Raw genomic sequence first — 25091 nt, 5'->3', positions numbered from 1 at the left:
CATGCATGGATTAATAACCGATTTTTCAGATTATGTCATTGTCCCAGAGAACATTTTATTGGATTGATTCGAGTTTGGTGACAATAGCTCCCCAGGATCTGAGTATGTTACTTCACCCCTGCTACGCTGCTAAAGAGTCTCACTTTTGGGTGCATATTCGAGCCTCCTTAAACAAGAGCTCCAGCTTACCTGGGTCCAATCTCTACCCAATCTTTCTGGAAATGACCTTTAAACCTTAATTATGTTGTACAGATATGGTAAGGGAGTTTCCTGGTACATTGGACGGATCATTCAGCGTATGCATGTTTCTTCATCCAGTTGGGTGCGGATGAACCAAATCACTTCAGCAAGTTGCTGCAAGATGGTAAAACTGAAAAATTGTGAGAAACAGCTATTATGTATTACCCGGCCAGAAGAACAGATTCCACTTTGCTAATACTACCAAATTTAGAAATATCGTGGGGAAATGTGGTGGGAGTTACCAAATCCTCCGCAGTCATTGCCATATTGTTAAGAAACGGGTTCAAATTTACAGATGCAGTCATATATATTTCCATTGAAAAGCTTTTCTGCCAACCTCTGATTCTTCACCATAGCAAGCTGCATATAAAGCTCTTGTAAGCTTTTCGATAATATACATGATTAGGTGTAAAAATATTGGTAAAAGATTTTGCTCTTTAGCTTGTTCCAGCTCAGCCAAAGTCCTATATGCAACATGCAAACCGTCACTACATCAATGTTTTAATCTTGCTAAATTTAAGAATTGCTGTAGAGTTAAGCCGCAATGGCATCTGGACATGACAATACAGCCTGATGTGCAGTATGACACGGAGACTAATGCACATCCTTTTCTCCCTCTAGAATAAAGAGTCACCTATACAGTTTCTCTTTTTTTTAAAAAAATGAGGAAATTTCTACCTCAGAACGATCAAGGTTGTACTGTGAAGCAACTAGTGAGTAGGGTTTGCAGAAACAAGTACCTTTAGAGCATCACACTTAAAACGGGCATTGAGGTTGGTATGCAGTGCTCGCCCCATGCCCTCTAAAATTAACTGCGTGATAAACCAAACCAATATTACAACCACAGGACTTTGCAAATGATTATTGCACGAAAAAGTGCATCCAGTTCAAAATATAGCCTTCTTACCAGATCTGCATCTTTTGCAGCAGCAGCTAGTTCTGAGCTAACCTGCCGGAAATCAATACATGGACTGCCACATCCATTCTCAACAACCATTAGAGGCGCCGACTCTGGTGCATCCTTGAGATCATCTTGGATGCCAGCCATTGCATCGACTAGCAATCCACCAGCTTCTGCAGCTTTCCGAAGGATACCACAATGCTGTGATACATTGAGTTCCGTGAACTTGGAGCTAAGAAGAACAGATAATACAACTCGATTGCTAAGGAGTACAAATTTGTATTTACTTTGTACCTTTGAGGCTTCAGCTATAATTTCTGGAAGTTCATTAGCAGTAACATCATTCAAAGCTGGCAATGAATTTGCAACAAGAACTACCTGTAGATCCATATTTCATTACCAAATCATGTTGAATTTCAATATATCAGTAGAAGATTTATGTCAATAGGATATTCAGTATGTAATCACAAAATGGGACAATATTAAATGTCTGCTTCAGTTCCATGGTTATTTAAGAAGGAAGATCAGACAGCTAAAATCATCTCTATTACCAGTCTTGCCACAGATAAGTTGTTTGAAAACTAACCATCATCACAACATGCGCCAAGAACGATGATTTCTATTTTTGTCATGCAAATGAAGGAAAACAATAAACATAAATGCAACTTATGCATTAGATGTAATATATTATCCCTTGAGTGAATCTCTTCAAACAACATCATATCTCACCCCCTGATGGGAAGAAAAACTCCTCCCCTTTTGTTGGATGGATTCTATAGTTCATCCCTGGTCTGTAATAAACAGTTTAAACTTTTGTCCTTATGAGGCTTGTTTTCTAGGCTCTAGCTTGAATCAGGTTTGGGTGTAGAAAAAACATTTCCCCCACTCTCCGTCTGTTACCCAAAACTCCTTGTACCGGATCCTTGGTATTTCCATTATAAGTAATGGAAATGGGTTGGCCTCGATTTTTTTTTAAAAACATCTCATCTGCTCTATCTATTTAAATTAAATGTGGATTAAGCCTGACACTGACAATGCACAAACTTTTTTATCAGCATATCAATTTATACCTCTGTTCCATGGCGTAAAAGCTCCCGAGCTAAAGGAAGCATTCCAAGGACCACATCAGCACCTGAGTTATCAACAAAAAGCAGTGCTCTTTTGTATGGTTGGTCCTTCCTATCAATAAGCATTCTCTTTTTGAACATATCAAAGTCATCAATCTGCAAGAAAAGTACATACAGTTGTTGATCTAGTGTGTGCTAGCACAACTCGTAAAAACAATTTTGATAACTCGCATAAGTTGCAATGCAACTGTAACATTTTAAATGTTCAGACTTGGAATACTTGCCCGCCAAGGACGTTGCATCTTCTTGCGACTCATGCGATAGATTTCTATTATAGTTCCCTTGTGATAAAGTTCCACACAAGCTCGAGACCCCCAATCAAATATGTTTGCAGCAAGAACACCTTCAATTAGAGCAAGAAGCCTAGCTTCCTGGATATCACGCATGAAATGTACACTCAGATGAATAACAACAATGACAAAATATCCTAACTGCGACAGTGGCCAGTTTTGCCAGTAACACATTAAGAGGTATTTTGTTAATAAGGACTTATGATTCTGGTATGAACCTAATTTCTCATGCTTTATGTACATGCACTGCCAATAGAAAAATGGCATGATTGTAAGTATGATAACCCAAGATATCATACAAACATATATTAAGATGCCTTCTGTTAAGTGCAGAATTAAGCAGGAAGAAGCCAATATGTCACATACCTCATTCATAGTATCAAGTTCCATCAGAAGATCAGGTAAAACAGCCAGTGAAGCTTCATTTTCCCTTCATGCAGAAAAAAATCAGAACAATAGATAAATAGGAGCATGTCTTTGTGCATGAGCACATAAAGAGAGGAGGCTAACCTTTGCTTGATGCTAATATATGCATCAACAAACTGAAATTCTCTCAGACATTCTTCTCTCAACTCCAACAGGTTGGCCAAACCGAACTTTCCATAAGCGGCAGGCTCCTCCATCAATCTAGACTTAGACACAAGTGAGGTTGCAAAGAGATAGAGCACAATTTTTTACACGTAAAGAGACTAGCATTCTATCCATGCCCAATAACAGCAGAAAAAGAAACAAAAAAACCTAAGAACTAGTGCCATGCAAGCAATTTATTACCTCGCCAGATGAGCAGAAAAGGCATGCGCAAATGCATCTCCCCTCCTTGTGGCATCATCAGTCCCACCTTCACTAGCAACTGCCTACAAATGATAAAATACACAAAGTATTAAAAAAAATATACTACTCAGGATTCAGGAAATGTAAGGATCCCGAATTCGTAAATAGTTACTACAAAATGCAAAACTGTGCATATACCGTCTCAGCCTAAAATTTGCAATCTCAAGGTAAATTTGATTGTGATAATAGTGAATCATACTTACATGCACACGTGGAAAATGTTTCCTTAATTGCAGCCAAGGAGCTAAGCTATGGAAACAACTACTACTTACTTAAGGAAGCAGCCATTAGTCACTTTACGCCCCCCCGGGCCGGGGTGGGGGTGGGTTGGGGTTGGGGGGGGGGGGTGTTGCTGCTTGCATATCGAGTGCTGAAAATAGTTACAAGTAGCTGGTAGTTTACAGCCTGATATACTTGTAGAGGCCCAACAATAAAACAGATATTCTTTTTTTAGAAAGTGACTTGGATTGGAAAACATATGATCAAAGGTGATACAATTTCTGCTCCATATGAGATTTGGTTACAGACTGCTCTATGCTGACTGTATCAGATATGCCATTCCATAGCCTCTGATTCAGAAACTAAGATACATCTGATTAAGTTGGCAAGTACTGGAAACACAGTCTCTGATTTCTCGATGTTTGTAGTGTGCAAGAGAGAATGACATATAGACATTCAGAAAGCATTTTTTACACCATGCCAAGACTAAAACAAAAGGAACCATGAAGATATCTTTGCAAGAATTAGATCATACCTTGTCCACGAGGTCCGGCAAATGGTCTGACAAAACCTTGAACCAGTACCTAGCACAATTATCTCAGATATCATCAAAAGACTCGATTGCTATTATATGTCTATAAATAGGAGAAATAGAAGAATACTTAAACTCATCCTGGTCAAGATCAATTGTGTTTGGTTCATACCTGCAAAAACAGACCAAATATCACAATTACAAGGTTAGATATATGCTGAAAGTTTCTGCATTCAAGAACAAAAATATGCAGAAATTTGTTAGTCACTTTAGGTATCATAACTACAAGGAAATACTTAGCAAACTGGTTATCTGATATGGAAAAATCATCTACCACTAATTTCTGGAGCTTTTTAGGGATTCAAAGTTGAACTCCAATTTTTGTTTTTACTGCAATAGTTTTGTATTACTGATATTTTCTGGGTTGAAAAATTGGATTAAACTATCAAGGAAGAGTTCCCTTTCGATAATCTGAAATTTCATCAACTTTTAGAACAGACAAACATGCTAGAGATCAAACACTTGAGCTAAATAGTTGTCTTACGTCTTTGGGTCCTCCAACAATGGAAACACATCCAATGTGGGTACAAGATGGAGGACACCGACATTTAGCGCCGCACTTGCATCTGACCGCAAAATATCACCCTTGGAAGTAGGCCTTTCAAAGCCTCCCATACCTGTTGTCGCTGGAACTCCCATAGGTACTGGGGCTATAATCTGGGTACCCTTCTGCACAAACTTCTCCATCCATGATATCTGTAGAATTTTAAAACAATCATGTTATCCAAGAGAACTAGATTTAATAAACAAATGTCGAACAATAAGAAAATGTTTTGGATATCAACTAATTCCAGCAGCCTTTTCAATAAGTAAAAAAATTTGGATGATTTTTATAGTGTTTGAACATGCCAGTCATGTAGTTAGACTGAGTGACATCCATTTCAAGTTTTCGAATGTGCAATTTATCAAGCATCAGATTTGTCTTAATAAAGGATGGCATAATCAGAAAATAACCAAACCAACATAACCATGATCAGAAGATGCCTTGCCTTCGCATTGAGATCTCCAAGAGGTGGCCCATGAATCTTTCCACCAACATATGGAGCACCCATTGGGAAGCGTTCAACCAAATGATGTACCCTTAAGTCATCAAGACCGTGCTTCTCATAACTCATAAATGCACCAAGGGCACCTAGAAAGCCCTCATGGCGCAGAAACATGGCTTGTGCCTCTCCTTTTGACCTTTATCAATGAAGAAAATGGGGAGGACACTATTTTCAAAATCAATGTAACAAATTAGCGAAGCATAAATGAAAGGAAAAATAGTTTCCAATTTCTACCAAAAGTTCACTGCAAAAGAAATTGTGTCCATGGTGTAGGCATGGCCACGGATGAAGAATCCACCAAAAAATATCCTCTTGAGTCCATAACGAAGTGCATTAAGATAGGAGATCTACAAAAAAAAAAGATGAAACAGGATCCATAGCTTCAATGGAGCTGAAAATAAATTGAATCATAAACTCGAGAAAGGTGAAACATGCCTGTCTTGGTATAAATTGCTATAGTATATCCTTAGACTGAGAGTTCAGTGATAAAAACAACAAAACAATGGGACTTTGGAGCTTTAAATCAAGTGTACTTCTTCCGACAAAAAAAAAACTTACTGAATCATAAATTCAAAATCCAGGACATGTCAAATGACCTAACACTAGGATTTGCATTTTAGTAAGTTAGCATGCAAGGGCAAGCACACAAAAATAACTGATTACTTTATGTAACAAGCACCATGAAAAGCCACTCAATGTTGGGCAAGTGGTGGTGCTTGAGCGTCCAGACAAAGGTTTTTGGCCTGAGATATTTTGTTTTTAGAACTCCCTTTCTACCTATAATGAAAGGCAGAACTCCTGCCAATTTGCTTCAAAAAAAATGCTGCACAGGTTTCCTAGAAAAATGAAGCGCAAGCGCGCGCACAAAGAAAAGCCCCATGTTTAGATAAGCTTCATTCACTGTCTGGATTACTTTTTTTTTGAAAGCTACTGTCTGGCTTACTTGTTCACAGTTTCAAAATCTTTAGACAAACTTGCCAAGTGTGCATACCTATAGAAAAGTTCAGATGAAGAGCACCAAACCATTTGTTTTGGGCAGTTGTCTCACCAGTCATACACTATTACTTTACCATAGCACATACTGACAACGTTATCATACCTGGCCAATGTTATACGAAATCATCCGTAACAGAGAGAGTGATATATCCTCAGGTCTATAATCCGATAGCTCCTTGTTTTCTGAAATTGTCTTCCCAAAACTAGAGGCGATTGTAGATGCTGAAAGGCCAATCTGCCATACAGCAGGAGCATGAGTAATTAATACACAGAAGACAAGAAGTTTAAGAGCAATTGGTCCAACATACTATATAAACCGAATATCATCCCAGTAACAAGTCAGACTAACAGCTTCAAGCAGTGCATACAATAAGTTACAGGAAACATTAAAATTTTTTAAGAATATTTCCACATTTTATGCTAACAGTAACCTTGGAGTAGTCCAGACCACCATATATGTCCCCCACAAGCATGTCCATGGTGCTGTTGTCTCCACGCTGGCTCAACTCTAGCAACTCATCAAAACTGAAACAAAATTACTCTGTTTAGGGGAAATCAAATTTGTACACAGAAACATATGTCAGGAGCAGAAAAACAGCACCTCTTGCACTTTGTCATTAGCCTCCCCAATCCCCAGTACGTACCGCCACCAACATTTGTACCACTTACACGCTGAAACTTCCCATGCCCATCAACCTTTGAAAAAGAACAGTAAGAAAAGATCCAGTGACACTCACAAGAAGAATAAAATACAAAGCTAACCTCAAAGTTACCTTGATTATGCTAACACCAGATCCGACATTAACAAGAAGAAAGGGAAACAAATCATTCTGATCAATCTGAACATATTCTTTGTGGCCATCCATGTGTGTAAAAGCTTCATGACGTATAGCCTGCCAAGCGCAGAAAAATAGTGTTATTGACTTGCCTGTAATGTGAAACTCAGATGTATGAATGTTACCACGCTTTAATGGATTAAGAAACATTTGTTAGTTTGATACATCTCCAATGATTTCATCACATACAAGATAGAATTGCACAGTAGAATATATCCTAAATAGTGATAATGCAATCCTAAAATTGGAACCTTAAGCAAAAAGTTTGCTCCAGATACAAGACAGTCCATTTCATCTTCCTTTTCAAGGCTGACTCCCAATCTTTCCTTGAAGAGATCCGCATACTTGTATGCTCCACCACCTGTTGCCTTTCCACAAAATACTACAATCAGCAACAAAAATAATCCTAATGCCATAAATTAAATAAGGACAACTAATTGTGCGTGCAAAACATCAAGTGTGTAATATGATGTAAAGAAAGAAAAATTATTAGTGCAAACCCTACTGGTAGTTACCTCCATTAACAAGACAACATTAGGAATAATTGATTGCAGGCTAAAGTATTTGAGTATTATGATATTGAACACTATCAAACATTTCAGGTACGTTTAACAAACTAGCCAAGTTGCATGTACATCAGTGCAGTAAGGTTTAAAAAATGCACTTCTATTCACTATACAGCTCTAATATCTACAATTGAATATATAATTCGATATGTTAAACAATTGTAAACACTCTAATTTAGGCAAACTGCAGTTTGGCCCCCCACCAAAAAATAACAGGTGTGGATTTTTCTATTTTCCTTTCAATCAATGAGAGAATCTGTAGGTCTTCACCATTTTTTATTTGTTCTTTTTTTCTTATTTAAGGATGACTAAGGTGCCTTATGTTTATATAGTATTCATCAGATATATCAATCATGTTGTCTCTTTGGTTTTTACCTTGATTACAATGTCATCAGGCTGAGCTCCGGAGCGCCACGAAGGTGAATCAACACCTGCAGTATACAACTAATACAGGTGAACCATGATTTATAGGTGCACAAAAGCAATTGAAGGATCATAGAAAACTGACAGAAACAATGAAGATGATACAAGATTCAAATTGTTTACAATCCAAAGCATTATTTGCATACCACCACGATGTAGTTGTTTGGAAGAAATGAAGTCCAAGCATTCATTTAGCTTCCCAGTCTCAAACTTGACAAAGTGAAGCCTCCCTCCAAGAATTGGGTAGCTTCTCCTGCCACCATTAAACATCCCAAGTCTTCTCTTGGTGGATATCTTACGCTTATCCTCAGTTGAAAGTTCAGCATGCCGCGAGAAGTATACCAGTTTTATAAGAGAACCTAGATGCAAAACACAGAGTTCAAAGTACAAATGTCAGTACAATTGACAATGAAGACAATACCATGGAGGATTTCAGATTGACAGTGAGAAACATAACCTCTGAAACAAATACAAAAAACCGACCGGTAACTTAACAATTCAAAACTAATTTGACAGGGAACAAAAGGAGTTGCAGGCCACATGCACAGTCCCACTACGACAGTTTACTGTGTTACTGTTGCAGATTCGCAGGTACACCAGTAAGGTACTTCTTTTTTGAAGAAAATAACAGTAAGGTACTTCACATTTCACAACGGTCAGCACTAAGTGACACAGTCATTCTGAGATGCAGCGGCGGCCTGGAACGGCTCCGTGAGGCACTAGCAACGACCAGTTGGGTTTTTCGGGTTCACAAGTTGCTAATTATTTGGCATCTCATTTACTTTGACTAACCACCTGGACACAGAAGTACACTTGTGCCGAGCAGCACACACTCTGTTGATGACTGGTGAATCCAACAGTGAAGTGGAGGCGGGAGATGCGCGCGGCGCGCGCACGCACTTACCGCCGATGTCAAGGGCGAGGTGGGAGATGTCGTCGGACTGGTTGGGCAGCAGGATGGTGGGGTTGCGGTCCTCCAGGGTCCCGTGGATCGCCGCGCCGCTGAGGTCCAGCTGCGGCCGCGAGCTCGACCGGGGCAGCATCGTCGTCGCGGTCGCCTGCGCCGCGGAAGAAGACGCCCCCTCCCCCTCCTCCTCCGCCTCGTGCTTCACGCCCACTCCTCCCTCCCCCAGCTCCTCCTGGATCGAGTCGCTATTATTGGCCGCCATTTGGATTGGACCAGCGCAGTGGATGGAGTGGAGCCGCCACCAACAATCCACCAACCAAAATCCTCCCGCGGCGCGCTCGGCGCTGCCGGCTGCCGCCTTTGGGGGGGATCGAAAGCACCAAACACGCGCGACGGAAAAGGAGAACGGCGAATCGGCGATGGGCGCGGGTCGGTGGCCTCCTCGATCGCCCACTGGGTGGAGACGAAGGTGGATGCGAGGATTTGTTACCCTGGAGACGATGCTGGGGAAAAGTCAAAATCTGACTGATGCTTGGACTTTTTTTTTTTGGAAATCTGATGCTTGGACTATGGATTCATGGATTCCTTCGGGCCCACACTACAGTCTCTGTTGCAGGGTCCACTGCATCACTGTGGCTATGCTGGTTATGACTTATGAATCTAGTTGCAATTTGAGCATAATTCATTCCTCTGCTTCTTGCTGATACCTATCGCGAGCGGCAATTGATTTTTTTTCATAGACGGCTGTTGATCAATCCCAACCCATGGTGTCTATAAATGGTGCCTATGATCAATGGCCCTCTTTTATCTAACGACTTCTTTAACTCAGAGATATGGTCAAATTCGAATTCCAACTTAACAATTATATTGATAACATTAGACATGAAAACAACTCAAAGGTCTAACCAATCTTATTGACCTCTCAGTTAAGCTAGTTCAAACTAAGAAAAATAATATTTATGATATGGTTTATAATCTTCTAAACTGGTGACAACGACAAGTGTTGAAAGAGTCATTGACTTTAGTGAAAATTAAACTAAGAAATAAAATGGGAGATAGTCTTTTGGATGCTTGTTTCACACATTCATCGAGCGAGATATTTTTTTTGAGTGGATGAAGATGATATAATTAATATTTAATAAACTTTAATGTTGAAGCATAAATGAATTGTCCATCTCTTCCCATCAGATAAGCTTGTGTGTTGAATTGGTTGGTGCATGCAACTCAACATAATATTAGAGCCAGAGGTCTCGAGTTCAAATCCTATCAGGTGCAATTAATAAAATATTTGCAACCGACTCTTATTTCCATGTTTGAGGCCTAGCGGAGCCTACACATGAGGGGAGGGGGTTGTGACATCCCGAAAAATTCACCAAGTTAAATCACGCGCTAAAAATAATTTTCGAAATTTATTTTGCATCGTTGAGCTCAAATCTTTTCTAAACCCCTAATCTCCCGATACCTTTCCCGGCGATTCGCCGTCCCGACACCCGCATCAGTCACCGCCTAAATTTTCCTGTTCTCGTTTCTCGTGCGTCATCAAGCCAGAGCCGCACAGCGCCCTCCATCCCCTGCTCCACGCGCGCACGCGCTCTGCGTGCCCGGAAGGCTCGCCGCGCCTGCTCTGCTACCCGCCAACGCGCGTCCCTGTGCGCCCCGGATGCTCGCCGCGCCGCTCGTGCCTGCCCGAGATGTCCCATCGTCCTATGGCTGCCTCGCCGCCCGCGCCGCCGCTCTACGACACCACGATAGCTCCAAAGCGGCATTAATGGCCGCCGGGATGCTCGCCGGCCACCACCACCGCCGCGCCCCTCCTCCACCGCCTTATCCCGCCTATAAATAGGCGCCCCTCGCAGCCCTCCACCCCCACGACCACCTCCGCCACCACGTGCCCTCCTTCCCAACCCGCAGCGCCGCCGCCACGGTCGCCTCTGCTGCTCGCCGCTCGCCGCCGTTGGCCGACCTCCTCGCCGCGTCCCAGCCCGAGCCGAGGTGGGGAATAGGTTCCCCTCGTCGCCCTCCTTCTTTTCCCCCTCCCTATGGCCGCCGCCATGCCCCCAGGGCCGCGGGCCCATGGCCGCCGGCGCCCCCTACCCCCTCCTCTGCTCTGTGTCGAGGGGAGGAAGAAGAAAGGCAAAATTGCCTTGAGCCCCCTCCCTTTTCCCCATTTCCATTAAGAGTCCACCCCCCCCTCTCTATAACCTTTTACAAAAAGGCCCCTTCCCTTCTCTCTTTTTGAGAATTAGTCCCTCTGCCATATAGAAATAATTATGAATAGATCCTTACCCTTTCCGAGAATAACCCTGAATTCATGCGCCAAAAATCCTCCAATCGCCCTGAAACTTTACCACGCCATTTCTAATATAATTTTAGCCATGCCATTAGAAAACCGACCAAAAATATTACTCCTATCCCTATATCTTAATTGTTTCCGATTCGAGCTCAGCGATAAAACATTTATTTCTTTTTTTATTGTATGCTTGCTTGTGTGCGTCGTAGATCACGGTGTGAACGAGAGAGAACCCGTCGACGAGCAGTACTACGAGCAAGTGAACGAGGACCAGTTCTGCGATGCCGAACCCGAGGGACAGTACCTCGATCAGGACTTCCCGGAAGGCTTTGAGAATGGCAAGTTCAATCTCATCCTTTGATGCATGTTTTGTCCCAGTTTTATAAAAACAACCTATTGGCCTGTTTTGCAAAACTGCATGTCGGTACCCTGTAGCAGGGATACCCACTCCTACTGCAGCAAAGCAGGACTCGCGTAGTCATCCGTAACTACCCTATAAGGGGCGGAGCAGCCGGGCTCCACGGGTCAGGCTCTTACCTCACCGGGCCAATGACCCCGGACCCGCTCCCCGCTCTGGGACGAGTCCGGAGACGCCACGTGTCCTTGAGGAGGGAAAGCTCCGAGCCAACAGCCGAGGGCTCGAACCCCCCATAGGGGTCCGGGACCCCCCGCGTCCTTCCGGACCTCCCACGCGCGTAGAACCAACATACCGCCGGGGGGGGGTCCGGAGCCGCCACGTGTCCCGCAGGCGCGGGCGCGGGTCTTCCGTTGGAAGACTCGCCCACCCACCGCATTCAATGCGGGTGGTTGAGGCGTGCTCTGCCGCCGCGCCACGCGGGGCAGCCTTTGTCAGGCCTCACTGTAGACCGCATATTACCTGAGGTACACAGTGCAGCCGCATGCGCCGTAGAGCCCGTCTGCTGCATTAAATGGATACGACGGCACGGCACTTTTCCATCATACCGCCTACACCGAAAGCTACACGGCCCGTTCAGCTATGCTGCAGGCAACGCCGCAAGCTACACCCTGGCGCCGTTTCGACAAGACAGGGCATGGATATGATGGACGGAGGATTCCCGCGGGCAGGCAAGGAATCCAGGAATGAGATTTTCCTGCGCCTGCAACGCCATAATGTATGAACAGTATGTCATTTTATACTACATCGATTGGGCCCACCTATCGGGGACCCAATGGTCATGTACGTGCCTCCCTTGAGATATAAAGGGGAGGCACTCGCTGCACACACCAAGCTCTCTCAGTCTCTCTCGAGACTAAGGGAACACAAGCAATACAACACACAGTGGACGTAGGGTATTACGCTCCGGCGGCCCGAACCACTCTAAACCTGTTGTGTTCATCGTGTTCTTCTAGCGAGATCGAACTAGTCCTAGCTAACCCCCGAGTACTCACCCTCTGGGGCTTAGGTGGGTGCATTACGCCACCCGGCTGTGGGTTTCCACTCCACGACATTTGGCGCGCCAGGTAGGGGGATTTAGCTGGTTTTAGTTCATCTCTTGCTCGTCTCCATGGTTCGAGTGGCTGAGCACTCCCACCACGACGGCGACGTGGAGATGACGGAGGGTGTGGCGTCATCCGTGCCACACGCCTCTCGCCTTCCTGCTCTAGGGGCAACCGTGCCCGTGGAGCAGCCACCGTCGGCGGCGGCGCGCGCTACAGGACGGCAAGAGTCAGGGCGCCCGTCAAGGGCCCCCTCACAAGCTGCGAGCGGCAGAGCGCTGGCGGCGGCTAGGGAGTTGATTTGCAACCCTCCGGCTGCTGCAGCCTCGCCAGACGCCCTGAGGTAGTGGCGGGACAATGTTGACCGTCTCCTCCATCTGGCTCAGGCCTCCCCTAGTTCTGCAAGGACTGGGCAACGACCTCCTCCTTGCAATGCGGTGGTACCCTACCACCGGCACCAGGGGATGCGTCGGCATCCGTGCGCTCCCCCACGGTGAGGGGTGCACGAACAGAAGACCTGCGGGCGGAGCTCAACCGCAGGCATGCGGGTGAGGACGCCCGCATCTCCGTGGAAAGGGCGCGAGAACGCCGGCTCAACATTGAGGGCCGCAACCTCAACGCCGACTTGGACGCAGAGGCACCCAAGCCACCGGTAAACGCCCGGATACAGGCTGGCATCCCGGTGGCTGGGGTGGACTGCGCTGCGCTGGCGGATCACCTCCACGCGGTGGCATGGCTGTCCAAGTTCCGCCCGCACCTGCCGGAGAAGTACGACGGTACCACCAACCCGTCGGAATTCCTGCAGGTGTACGTTACCGCCATCACAGCGGCTGGTGGTAACGACGCCGTCATAGCGAGCTACTTTCATGTAGCCTTGACTGGGTCAGCCCGGACTTGGCTCATGAACCTCACACCTGGGACGATTCGGTCCTGGGAGGAGCTCTGTGCGAGGTTCACTGCGAACTTCGCCAGTGCGTACCAGCAGCATGGTGTGGAGGCTCACCTCCACGCCGTGAGGCAAAAACCCGGAGAGACGCTCCGGGCATTCATCTCGCGCTTCACCAAGGTACGGGGTACCATTCCTCGTATCTCTGATGCATCTATTATCACTGCTTTCCGTCAGGGGGTACGTGATGAGAAGATGCTCGAGAAACTGGTGACGCACGAGGTCGAAAGCGTTACCACGCTTTTCTCCCTGGCTGACAAGTGTGCCAGGGCCGTTGAGGGCCGCTCATGGCACTTAGCCCCCCAAGATGGAGACGCCAAGTCTGGTGGCTCCGGGGCTACCGCCCAGGGCAGTGGCAAGAAAAAGAAGAACAAGAACCGGAGTCGCGGGGAGCCACATCCCGGCGGCCCAGTCGCTGCAGCAGCGACACCAGCTGCCGCGGCAGCGGCTGGGGCCAGAATGTGCATGGCAAAAGCCCGCGCCCGCAAGGTGGCAGCGGAGGTTCATGCCCAGTGCATCCCACCGCCCGCCACAGTGCCATGCGGTATGGCAAGGAGAAAGCGTCCGACAGCGAGACCGCTGCCGGGGAAAAAGAGCTGGGGTACCAATCCCCCGCTCAGGAGCTGAAGGGCATTTACAGCCACGACTACTCCAGCTCTGACAACGAGGAGCGCCGCAAGAAGCTGTATGTAATGTACGGTGGAAGCCCCAGCTTGTCTCCCGGCGGGACGTGAAGACCCTTCGCCGAGACGTCCTTTCGGTGAACCGGGGGTCCCGAAGGCGGCGCCGCACCACAGGTGGATGGACACCACCATCTCTTTCGGGCCATCAGACTGCCCGGAGAACATGGCCGGGGCCGGTGTACTACCTCTAGTCACCGCCCCTATCATATCCAATGTCAGGCTCTATCACGTGCTGATAGACGGTGGGGCTGGCCTCAACGTCATCAGCTATGCAGCGTTCAAGCAGCTGCAGATCCCGGAGTCCAAGCTGGCTCCCTCTCGCCCATTCTCCGGAGTGGGCCCACATTCGGTGTTCCCTCTGGGGAGCATCACTCTGCCGGTCACGTTCGGGACCGAGGAGAACTTCCGCACAGAGACCGTCCAGTTCGATGTTGCGGAGGTGGACCTCCCATTCAATGCCATCATTGGCCGGCTGGCTCTGTATCGCTTCATGGCCATTGCCCATTACGGGTATTTGGTCCTGAAGATGCCTTCCCCCGCCGGTGTCCTCACCGTGCAGAGTGACCGGACTGCTGCCATCGCTGCAGTTGAGAGACTGCATGCTCTGGCGGCAGAGGCTGCACGTTCCGAGGAGGACCCTTCCACCTCGCGAGCCAGGGCGCCTGCAAAGTTACCTAAGGTACAGTCGTCTGATCCGGGCGATGTTCCCGTGAAGACGGTGTAGATCGGAGCGGACTCCTGCAGGACCACCCGAAACGCGGGAAACCTGGAGGAGAAATAGGAAGACGCGCTCATCACTTTCCTCCGGGCAAATGTGGACGTGTTCGCTTGGGAACCGTCACAGATGCCCGGGATCCCCAGGGAAGTGATCGAGCACCATCTGAGGATCTACCCCGACGCCACGCCAGTACGCCAGAAGCCTCGGAAGCAGTCCGTGGAGCGTCAGAACTTCATCCGTGAAGAAGTCCGCAAGCTGCTACACACTGGCTTCATTGAGGAGGTCTACCACCCCGAGTGGTTGGCCAACCCGGTCGTCGTCCCAAAGGCCAATGGGAAGCTTCGGATGTGCATCGACTACACCAGCCTCAACAAGGCATGTCCTAGAGATCCCTATCCTCTTCCACATATCGATCAGATCGTGGACTCCACCTCCGGGTGTGGCCTTTTGTCTTTCCTAGATGCATACTCTGGTTTCCACCAGATTCAGATGTCTAGAGAGGATAGCAAGCATAATGCTTCTGTAATAGTGGATGGACTTTATTGCTATATTGACATGCCATATGGTCTACGGAATGCCTTACCAATATTTGTACGAACTATGAACAAAACTTTCTGTAATCTAATTAGAGATATTGTTGAGGTGTATGTTGATGATATTGTGGTCAAGACTAAGGTAGGGTCAACACTAGTTGAGGACCTGTCCCTCATCTTCGACCGGCTACGCGCCACGCGCACGAAGCTGAATCCCGAGAAGTGCATTTTCGGCGTCTCGGCAGGGAAGCTGCTGGGTTTCCTGGTCTCACAACGAGGCATTGAGGCAAACCCAGCCAAGATCGAGGCGATGAGGCCTCCTGGCCGCATCAAGGACGTCCAGAAGCTTACTGGATCTCTGGCCGCTCTTAGCCGCTTCATTTCGAGGCTGGCTGAGAGGGCCCTCCCCTTCTTCAAGCCTTCCAGGAACTGAAGCAGCACCTCACCTCACTGCCAGTATTGGTGGCTCCAGAGACAGGTGAGATGTTGCTTTTGTATCTTGCTGTGTCTGCAGAGGCGGTCAGCATGGTGCTGGTCGCCGAGAGGACGGAGCAAGATCGCCAGGGGGACACCAGGGTCTCCCCGGCCAAGGATGGTGAGCCGGACCCCGGACATGGGGGTCCGGCAGCCACTCCTCTGTCTGAAGGTCCGGACCCCGGACAAGGGCGTCCGGAGGAGCCTCGTCCCAGTGGGAACCTAGAACCGTTGGGGCCCAAGGACCTGACTTGGTGGATAAGGGCGAGCCGGACCCGGTCGCCAGGGTCCGGACCATCCAGAAGCCAGTCTACTATGTCAGCGAAGTCCTCCACGAGGCAAAGGCCAAGTATCTTGAGACGCATAAGCTTATCTATGCCATATTTATTGCGTCCAGGAAACTGCGCCACTACTTTCAGGCACACAGAGTTGTCGTAGTGACCTCTTACCCGCTAAGAGCGATCCTGCATAACTCCAACGCCACGGGCAACATCGCCAAGTGGGCAGTAGAGTTGGCTGAGTTCTAGCTGGACTTCCAGCCTTGCCATGCAGTCAAGAGACAAATCCTAGCTGATTTCATAGCGAAATGGACTCCTTCCCCAAGCAATTCTGGGGGTCCGGACCTCAACGCCGGACCCCCGGAGCCGGAAGTCAGGACGCCAGTCTTCATCGAGCCCCACTGGACACTCTTCTTCGACGGGTCCATCCGCAAGCAGTGGGCTGTTGCTGGTGTGGTCCTCATCGACCTAAACGGAGATCAGCTGAAGTACATGGTGCACCTTGAGTTCAAGGCCACCAAGAACATGGCAGAGTACGAAGCTCTGATCTTTGGCCTGACACAAGCCCTGTCTCTGGGGGTCCGGCAGGTTCTGGTGAAGGGAGATTCTCAGCTAATCATCAAGCAGATCCGAGGGGATTGCAGCTGCAACAACCCCCAGCTCGCGGCATACCTCATCCACGTGAGGAAGCTCGAGAAGGAATTTGATGCCTTGGGACTGCAACATGTTCCCCGCGAACTCAACTCAGCAGCAGATGATCTCTCCGCGAGAGCATCTACCTGGGCATCCGTGCCCTAGGGCGTCTTCGAAAGACGGTTGTTGAGACCTACCGCCCAGCCTGCCGAACTGGGCGAAGGGGATCAAGTTAGCATCTTGAAGCTAGCGGTCCCAGCTGCATTCCACCTATGGTGCCCGCCCTGGGTTGTGAGCTCTGTTGAGGATCCTGGAGACCTCATAGCGCCACTCCCACCTTGTAACACCCGGTTTATAAAAGGACATAAACCGAGCAATCATATACGTGCCAGGATCAAGTCACACGTATATACAACAGAATGAACAGTATATCATAGCACATATCACGTAAAAAGATATAATAAAGCGAATACGAATGTTATTTATTACACTAATGACAAAATGTCTGATACAGAGTATGCGGAAGCGTAATACATAAACGATAACTCTCGTCGGAAGCTGAGCAGGGCGCCACAGGGACATCGACCGGGAGACGAACGCCTAGAAGTCCTCGTAGTCCTGGTAGCGCTGAGCGAACTCCCTCGCGTCGGCAGGAACTGAGCAGCAGTAGCGTATCCAAGAACAAAAAGTAGAGAAGAGGCAAGAGTGAGTACACAACTTGTACTCAACAAGTATAACACAAACTATGAGGCTCTAAGGTTGGCTGACTGACTGCATTAGCTTTTAAGTCTTGGCAAAATTTTAGTAAAGCTATTTACTATAAGTGGATGAATTACCTTAAACCCAGTTACATAGTAATTAATCAAGATTAATCATGTTGCTACTGAGAACCAAACCAAAACCACCAAGGTAACCCCGAGAGGCACCCCCTCATCGGAAGGAGCTAACCCCTCTAATCAAAAGGAGGATCTGGGCCGCTCATGACCGTGAGCACGGCTAGTATACCAGTTTTACACTCTGCAGAGGTTGCACATCTTTACCCACAAGTCGTGAGCTACGCTAGTTGTTCATCACACTTCCTTAGGTGAGATGGCTAGCGACTCACTACGAGGCCGTTACAAAGGACACGTTGGTAAGGTGTAACCGCTAAGGAATCAGGCTCCGCAACGATGGTAGCCACCTCGAGGGGTACGCACACCAAGCCTCGTAGCTTGGCCACCATTGAAGCTCACCACCCCCAATGCCCCGTCGGTAAGTTACTCCCGAACCAAAATGACCTAATTAGTAAGCCAAGACCGTCCCATTCCAGTCTTGTGGTAGCGCTGTTGTCCCAGGTTGTCGCTCTATGAACCGGTCCCTATGGAGAGTGGCCAACCAGGCAGTAAGCACCGTGCTGGCCCCCTAAACCATGTTTCTAACAAAACCAATTTTTAACGAGAAGTGAGCCACTCAAGCCACACAGAGTGCCACTCTCAGAATTAAGTTGCATATACCATTAATCAAATTAATTAAAAAGGACCAATATGTGTTATAGCGCGGCACCTAACACAAATAACCAAAATGCAACCCAAGGGATATATATATAAAGGATATAAAGTGGCTAGGAAATCCTTGTAGGCATACAGTATTAAAATGCAGTATGAAATTATAATTAAAGGTGATAGGTGGTGTTCATGTTATACTTGCCTTCCTCAAAAGTTCTCCTGCTATTCAAACTGCTTTGAAGATGGCTCTTGGCACTGATACTGATGCTTCTCCGGTAGCTCAACGTCTCCTCACGATCGCAACGCAAAAACAAGTCCACAATCATATACATACATGCAAACAAGAGAAAACACTAAGAAACAGTACAACAGTACATAAGAACAGCAAGCAAAACTAAGCTAGAACTATTCTACGCATTACAACGATCGCGTGGATATAAAGAACGCCTAAAACGGAGCTAGAACGCAAAATCTAGGCCAAAAACAAGTTCTAGGGGCTTATCTGCGAGAAAAACTAGATTCCAGGGGGTTTTCTGCAAAAAAACCGAGGGTCTAAACGTAATTAAACCTTAGATTCAGGGGCTAACTCGCAAAAACGTCAAGTGTGGACTGCGGGTTCTATTCTGGTAAAACTCAGGGGCTAAAACGTTAAAATAGGGACCTAACTGGAATTAACTTTGAACTAGAAAGGATGGCGGGATAATTAGCAAAGAGTCCAGGGACTCTTTAACAAAAACACCAGGCGAACCATTATCTTCGGTTCAGGGCTGATAGATCTCGATCTGGCGGCTCAAGTTTGCTGGGCGCGAGATCTAATCTAGGCCGTAGGATTCGGATCGGGCGGCTATAGGCAAAGGGAAGCGCGGGCGGCGGCGGAACGCGCCGGCGGCGAACTCCCGCGGCGGCGCAGCGCCGGAGTAAGCCGAATCCGGCCTCCCCGGGGTCGAATCAAGCGGGATTTGGGCCGTGAGGGGACTACGCGATACGCGTAGTCCAACTGGGGCCTTTGCGGGCCTCGGGGAGGTCCGCGGCGGGGCGTGCTGCGACGGCGGCGGTTTTCCGTGGCGGCGCTCGCCGGAGCGCGACGTCTGGTGGTTCTGGGGCTCGGGTTCTAGCGCAAAAGGGCCAGAAAGCTTGCGCAAGGCGTTGGCAAACTGGTGCAGGGTTCGTGCGGGGCATCCGCACGGCGGAGACATGGCGTGCGCGGCGGCGGAGTGCCGGCGCACGTCGTGCCAGTGGTTAGGGTGGCCTACGGGCTAAATAACCTGACGCAAGGGTTAGTGGACAACGGAATTGTGCTCACCGTGGTTTGAATTGGGCCGGCGTGACGCGAGGAGTCGACGACGACGGGGTTCGGCGGCGAGTCGTGGCGGCGCCCGAAGAGGAGGCTGCTGCAGACGTCAAGAACCGGTGGCGGAGTTCCGGGCGGGATCTGCGAACGTTCGCGCGTAGCCCCGCGAGTGCTTGGGCGTCGCAGAGGGGTAGTGGAGTCCCGGGTCCACGGCGGCGCGGGGGCACGGTGCGGGGTGCTCTGCTCCGAGGAAAGACAAGGCGGCGGCTGCGGCAAGCGTTTGGGGCAACGCTGATGGGGGAATGGGGAACAGGGTATCCGCGGCTGGGGTTAAGAAGGGCAGGGCGAGCCTCGGCGTGCGGGTCACGCGGAAACGGATCACGGCGAGAATCTCGGCGGGATTGCGGAGAGGCCGGTGCTGCGTGGCGCGGGCGCGGGGGAGAGACGGAGCTGACCGGCGGGCCATCCCTGTCAGCGAAGGCGCGAGCGCTGGCAGGTGGGCCGGGGTGCGGGAGCGGGGCGCCGTGCGCGTCGAGCTGGGCTGAGCGGGCGACGCTGGCGGGTGGGACCCGTCGGGGCGGACGATGCGCGGCTGGGCCGAGTTGTTCGCGCGTATGGAGAACGGGGGAGCGGGTCTGCTGGCGCTCGCGGCGTGCGGAGGGATGGGCCGCGCGGTGCTGGGCCGGAGCGAGGACGTGTGCGGGAGAGGCTGTGCGCTGATCGTGGGCTGCGGGCCGCTGAGTGAGAACGGCCGCGGGGGAGAAAAGCCGGGCTGGTTTGTTTGCTGGGCCACGGGGAGAGAGAGAAAAGGAGCTGGGTTGGGTTGGGCCCGCGTGGAAGTGGGTTGGGCTGCTAGGCTGGTTTGAGTTGGGTTTTTCCTTTTCTATTTCCTTTGTTTTTCTAACTCAAACCACTCAACTATTTGAATTCAAAAACAAATTCGAATTCAACCCTATCACTCAAAAAAATAAAAGAGATGTTCCAGCATGAATGCAACAACACAATTTAAACTTAGACAAATTTTATTTACTTGAGGAACAAAAATTAGATTATATGCAGGACTAAACAAATTAAATCCTAGTAAAACAAATAAAGCCAATTAAATTTATTATTAAAGCTGAGAATTAAATAAGGGTGTTACACACCTGCTCAGGGAGCTCCCGATGCATGGATCTCCTAGATCCGGGACTACCTGAAAGACAATATCCTTCCTGATGACGATGCGTCCACTGAGCGCAAAGTACGATTGGCTAAACACTACGCGGTTGTAGAAGGGGATCTCTACCGCCGTGGCGCCAATGGTATCCTCATGCGATGCATTTCCCAAGGAGAGGGCCGCGAGTTGCTCGCGGAGATCCATGGAGGCGAGTGTGGAAGTCATTCCTCATCTCGCACGCTTGTTGGTAAGGCCTTTCGACATGGCTTCTACTGGCCGACAGCACTCCAGGATGCGGCTGAGCTGGTAAAGTCCTGCAAAGCATGCCAGTTCCATGCAAAGCAAATACACACACCGGCTCAAGCTCTGCAAATGATCCCGCCCTCATGGCCATTCGCCGTATGGGGTGTGGATATCCTAGGGCCGTTCCCCCGGGCCGTCGGCGGGTACCGGTTCCTCTACATCGCCATCGACAAATTCACAAAATGGCCAGAGGTTACCCCTGTGGTGAACATCACCAAAAAAAATCAGCAGTCGCATTCCTCAAGTCCATTGTGTGCAGATTTGACGTCCCAAACCGCATCATCGCGGACAACGGGACCCAATTCAAAAGCAGACTCTTCCAAGAGTACTGCGAGGACATCGGCATCCAGCTATGCTTCGCGTCCGTGGCACATCCCCGCAGCAATGGACAGGTCGAGAGGGCGAATGCAGAGATCCTCGGGGACTCAAGACCCGCACCTACAACTGCTTGAAGAAGCATGGTGCCAAATGGGTTGTTGAGCTTCCGTGCGTACTATGGGGCAACTGGACCACACCCAGCCGAGCCACCGGTGAGATCCCATTCTTCCTGGTCTACGGGGCTGAAGCATGCCTTCCCCCGGAAATTCACCTGGGATCACCACGAGTCCAGGCTTTTGACGAGTCCATGCAGGAACAACTGCGGCATGACGATGTGGACTTCGTTGACGAACGAAGGTGGCGAGCAGCAATCTGAAATGCATGCTACAACCAGGCGCTCAGGCGCTATCATCAACGGTTCGTGCACAGTAGGGAGCTCCGGGCTGGCGACCTCATCCTGAGGCAGATCCTGAACCGAGCAGGGCTCCACAAACTCTCCCCCAGCTGGGAGGGGCCCTTCAAGGTTATAGAAGTATGCCGGCCCGGATGCGTTCGCCTTGCCACAGAAGAAGGGGTGCCGTTACCCAACCCATGGAATATAGAGCATCTGCGTAAGTTTTACACTTATGCAGAGCAGGGAAATGAATTTTTCCTTCGTAATAAGATATAATTAGCATGCGGCCCAGAGCGGTGGGGGTCTGTCCTCGTAAACCCGGCCTCTGGCATCCATCGCACCGTCGGCTAGCATTAACGCGCGGCCCAGAGCGGTAGAGGTCCGCCCTCATAAACCCGGCCTCTGGCATCCATCGCGCAAGCCATGTATATCAAGTTGCAAAGGAAAGATTTGCCCTGGTTCTGTCTTTGTGTCAAAATTTTATTTCGCATTTCGATTCTTGAGATTTTACTTTTCTAACCCCCGCGCGGACTTCCACTCTGGTCACTACTGCTAAGATCTGTATTGAGTTGCTGGGCTGCCGTACAGGTACGGACCCCCTTGCTGCTGGGAGAGGGGTCCGGACCCCTAGGGACCTGTTCTGGAGAGGGGGTGCTTGTTTCCTGGGGTGGTCCGGAGTCCTGTGTAGCCGCTTAGCCGGTTCCGTACCCAAAGCCTACACACTCCACCACCCTGTAACGAGTGCTCTAGTACTCAGAGCTGGGTAATTAGGGGCCCAGACCTCGTTCTAGCTCAAGGGTTGGCTTCCTAAGTCCTACACGGCAGGTCTAGCTCCATATGTCAAAGGATCGAGTACGACAGAATGGCCTCACCCACTGCTAGCGAGGGGTCCGGAACGTCGAAGCCAGGTCCGGTAAAGTCGTGTTTGTTTCCTGGAGTGGCCCGGAGCCCTGTGTAGCGCCTTAGCCTGGTTCCGCACCCTAAGCCTACACACTCCACCGCTCTGTAACAAGCATTGAGCTGTCTGGACCTGCGTATCCGGAGACCCGGACCTCGTACTAGCTTGGGGGCCGGTCCAGAATAGGTCCCACAGGTCTGGTACTAAGCAGTGACTTTGAGTGGTACGCAGGTTAAGCCTTGACTGGTGGTAGCTAGCCTCAAACCATTGAGTCTGCCTACCAGGGGGTCCCGGCATCCACTTTAAGGCTTCATGCAGATCGAGGTCCAGTCTCTGTGGTAGACAGACTCAAAACAACTGAGCCTGTCTCCCAGGGGGGCCGGGGCGTTTGCTTTGAGCCAGACACCAAGGATTGATCCTGCATGCGTCAAACAGCTAAGTTGCAGTATCATTACTACCATACAAGCGAGTTTGATTTTCCTCTCTGTAGTTTTTTCTGCTATACAGGGAATAAGTCACTCGTTCGAGTTGCAATTTATGCTACACCTATGCCCAAGGACGCTTGCTCAACATCATACGGGGGTCCGGAGTGTCTTCTTCGGCTCTGATGGCAGATAGGTCCTAACAACTGAACCTATCTACCAGGGGGACAGGGCGCCGGGGTGATGCATACCGCAAACCACAGCAACTGACAAACAGCTAAGTTGAATTTTTCTTCTATTTAAAATTTCAACAAGTACAATGTTTTTACATCTACAAAAAACAAAACAAAAGTGCTACTGCTGTGATGGCCCAGCTCCGGAATCTGCAGGCTCACGCTTGAAGTAAGCAGCGACGAAGTCGACGACGTCCCGCACGCCTTCTCGAGCAGAGGCCTCCGTCTCCGCCACTGGACCATCGACCACGGGGGCTAGCGAGATGGCTGGGTCGTGGCTCCGGAGGCAGGTCAGAATGTGCTCCGCCACCATCCGGATTAGCTCGCGGCCCTCGGCTTCAAGATGACCGGCAAGGATCGGCTCCAGGCACCGGAGTCTATCTGAAGCAGAGTTCAGCACTGGGAGGGCGTCAGCAATCGAAGCTGGCGGCTCCGCCACTTGGATTGGACTCATTCCAAGTGGCACCAGCGCTAAGCTCGCTTCGCTAGCCCAGTCGATGATCTGCTGGGCCCCCCTGAGCTGGTCCTCCTGCAGCTTCCGGACCGCCTCCTGGACCGCCTCCTGCACCCGGGCATCCAGTGCTGCCTGGGCCGCCTCCACCTCGCGGGTCCTCTCCTGGAGCTTGTCCTCCTTCTTCACCGCCGACTCCTTCAGGGACTTGAGGGCCTCGCACTGGCACGCAAGCTGGAGCTCCATGTTGGTGGCGTGGGATTCCCGCTTTGCAAGGGACTTCCTATCCTTCTCGAGCTCCATCTCGGCAATAGCCTGCTTGCTGGCGGTCGCCTGCAGCTCCTAGCGCCATTGGTGCAGGAACTCGGAGAGCTTGTCAAGCTCCAGCTTGCGGACCTCGAGTCCCTGGCTGTGGGACTCGAACTCAAACTGCTGCGCCGCGAGGCTAGCCTCCTCCTTGGCAAAAGCCTCCTCCCGCAGCGCCAGGGCCTTTTCCCGACTCGCCACCGCAAACTCCAGGTCTAACACCTTTCGAAGATTGGCTCGGTAGGACTCAAGGTCGGCCTTGAGTTCGGACCGAACACGTGCAGCATGGGAGGCTTCGGCCTTCGTGCGCCCCTCCAGGCGGGTGTGCCAGTCGCCGAGGCGCTGGCGTTCGCTCTCCAGAGCAGCCCACTCCCGCCGGAAGGCCGCCTCGGCAGTAGATGTTGCCTCCTCTATCGTCTGCCGGACTCGGACCAGCACCTGGGGGAGGGGAGCTGCTTCCTCCTCTGGGAGGGCCTGCAGGAGCTGCCTACCAGACACCACCTCCAGCTCTTCCTCTGCTGCAGGTTCGGAGCTGGGGTGGGGATGTCCGGCACAAACGTCGGGACCTCGGGTACCGAGGTGCTCGCCGTTGCTGCGTCCACTGCCGCTGTGCTCGCCGTCGCTGCTTCCAGCGTCGGCGCGACTGCCGCCGTAGCTGGAACCTCGGGGGCCACCGCGTCGGGTGTGGCTGCGCCTGGCACTGGCGCATCTGCCGCCGCTGTGTCGGGCGATGCTGTGCCTGACGCTGGCGCATCCGCCGTCGCTGCGTTGGGCGCCCCCGGGTTAGTGGAGGCCGCCGCACCCGAGCTCCCCTTACCCGCCGTCGCTCTCGCCGTTGCCACCGAGGC

General features: G+C 49.9%; 1 protein-coding gene across 2 annotated transcripts; it reads right to left on the bottom strand.

Annotated features, from left to right (window-relative positions):
- Positions 1-6: 6 nt before the first annotated feature.
- LOC120685370 (pantothenate kinase 2) lies at positions 7-9515 on the bottom strand. Of its 2 annotated transcripts, none has more exons than XM_039967236.1 (23): positions 8972-9514; positions 8214-8426; positions 8020-8075; positions 7330-7446; positions 7016-7135; positions 6844-6938; positions 6674-6767; positions 6346-6477; positions 5481-5593; positions 5190-5382; positions 4685-4896; positions 4271-4312; positions 4144-4192; positions 3330-3412; positions 3069-3185; positions 2925-2988; positions 2493-2639; positions 2212-2364; positions 1436-1519; positions 1148-1342; positions 981-1052; positions 483-600; positions 7-354 (listed from the first exon to the last, which is right to left on the bottom strand). In XM_039967236.1, the coding sequence occupies exons 1-22, from the start codon at positions 9234-9236 to the stop codon at positions 511-513; spliced, it is 2706 nt and encodes a 901-aa protein (XP_039823170.1). In that variant the 5' UTR covers positions 9237-9514; the 3' UTR covers positions 7-354; positions 483-510. The 2 variants fall into 2 exon arrangements, with proteins under 2 accessions (XP_039823170.1, XP_039823177.1); XM_039967243.1 differs by having other exon boundaries at positions 22-370; positions 8972-9515.
- Positions 9516-25091: the final 15576 nt, after the last annotated feature.

Source organism: Panicum virgatum, chromosome 2K, assembly GCF_016808335.1.
Source record: "Panicum virgatum strain AP13 chromosome 2K, P.virgatum_v5, whole genome shotgun sequence".
Classification (NCBI taxonomy): domain Eukaryota; kingdom Viridiplantae; phylum Streptophyta; class Magnoliopsida; order Poales; family Poaceae; genus Panicum; species Panicum virgatum.
The sequence above is the reverse complement of the archived record's forward strand: the minus strand, read 5'-3'. Positions and strand labels throughout refer to the sequence as shown.

What these genes read in the sequence shown, in the direction of transcription:
- LOC120685370 (XM_039967243.1), bottom strand. Translation starts at nt 9,236, where the DNA reads ATGGCGGCCAATAATAGCGACTCGATCCAGGAGGAGCTGGGGGAGGGA. An exon ending in TTTCGTATAACATTGGCCAG is followed by an intron (nt 5,594 to 6,345) that starts GTATGATAACGT and finishes TTTTTTTTGTAG; the next exon opens with ATCTCCTATCTTAATGCACT. An exon ending in TTTTCTGCTCATCTGGCGAG is followed by an intron (nt 3,186 to 3,329) that starts GTAATAAATTGC and finishes GTCTAAGTCTAG; the next exon opens with ATTGATGGAGGAGCCTGCCG.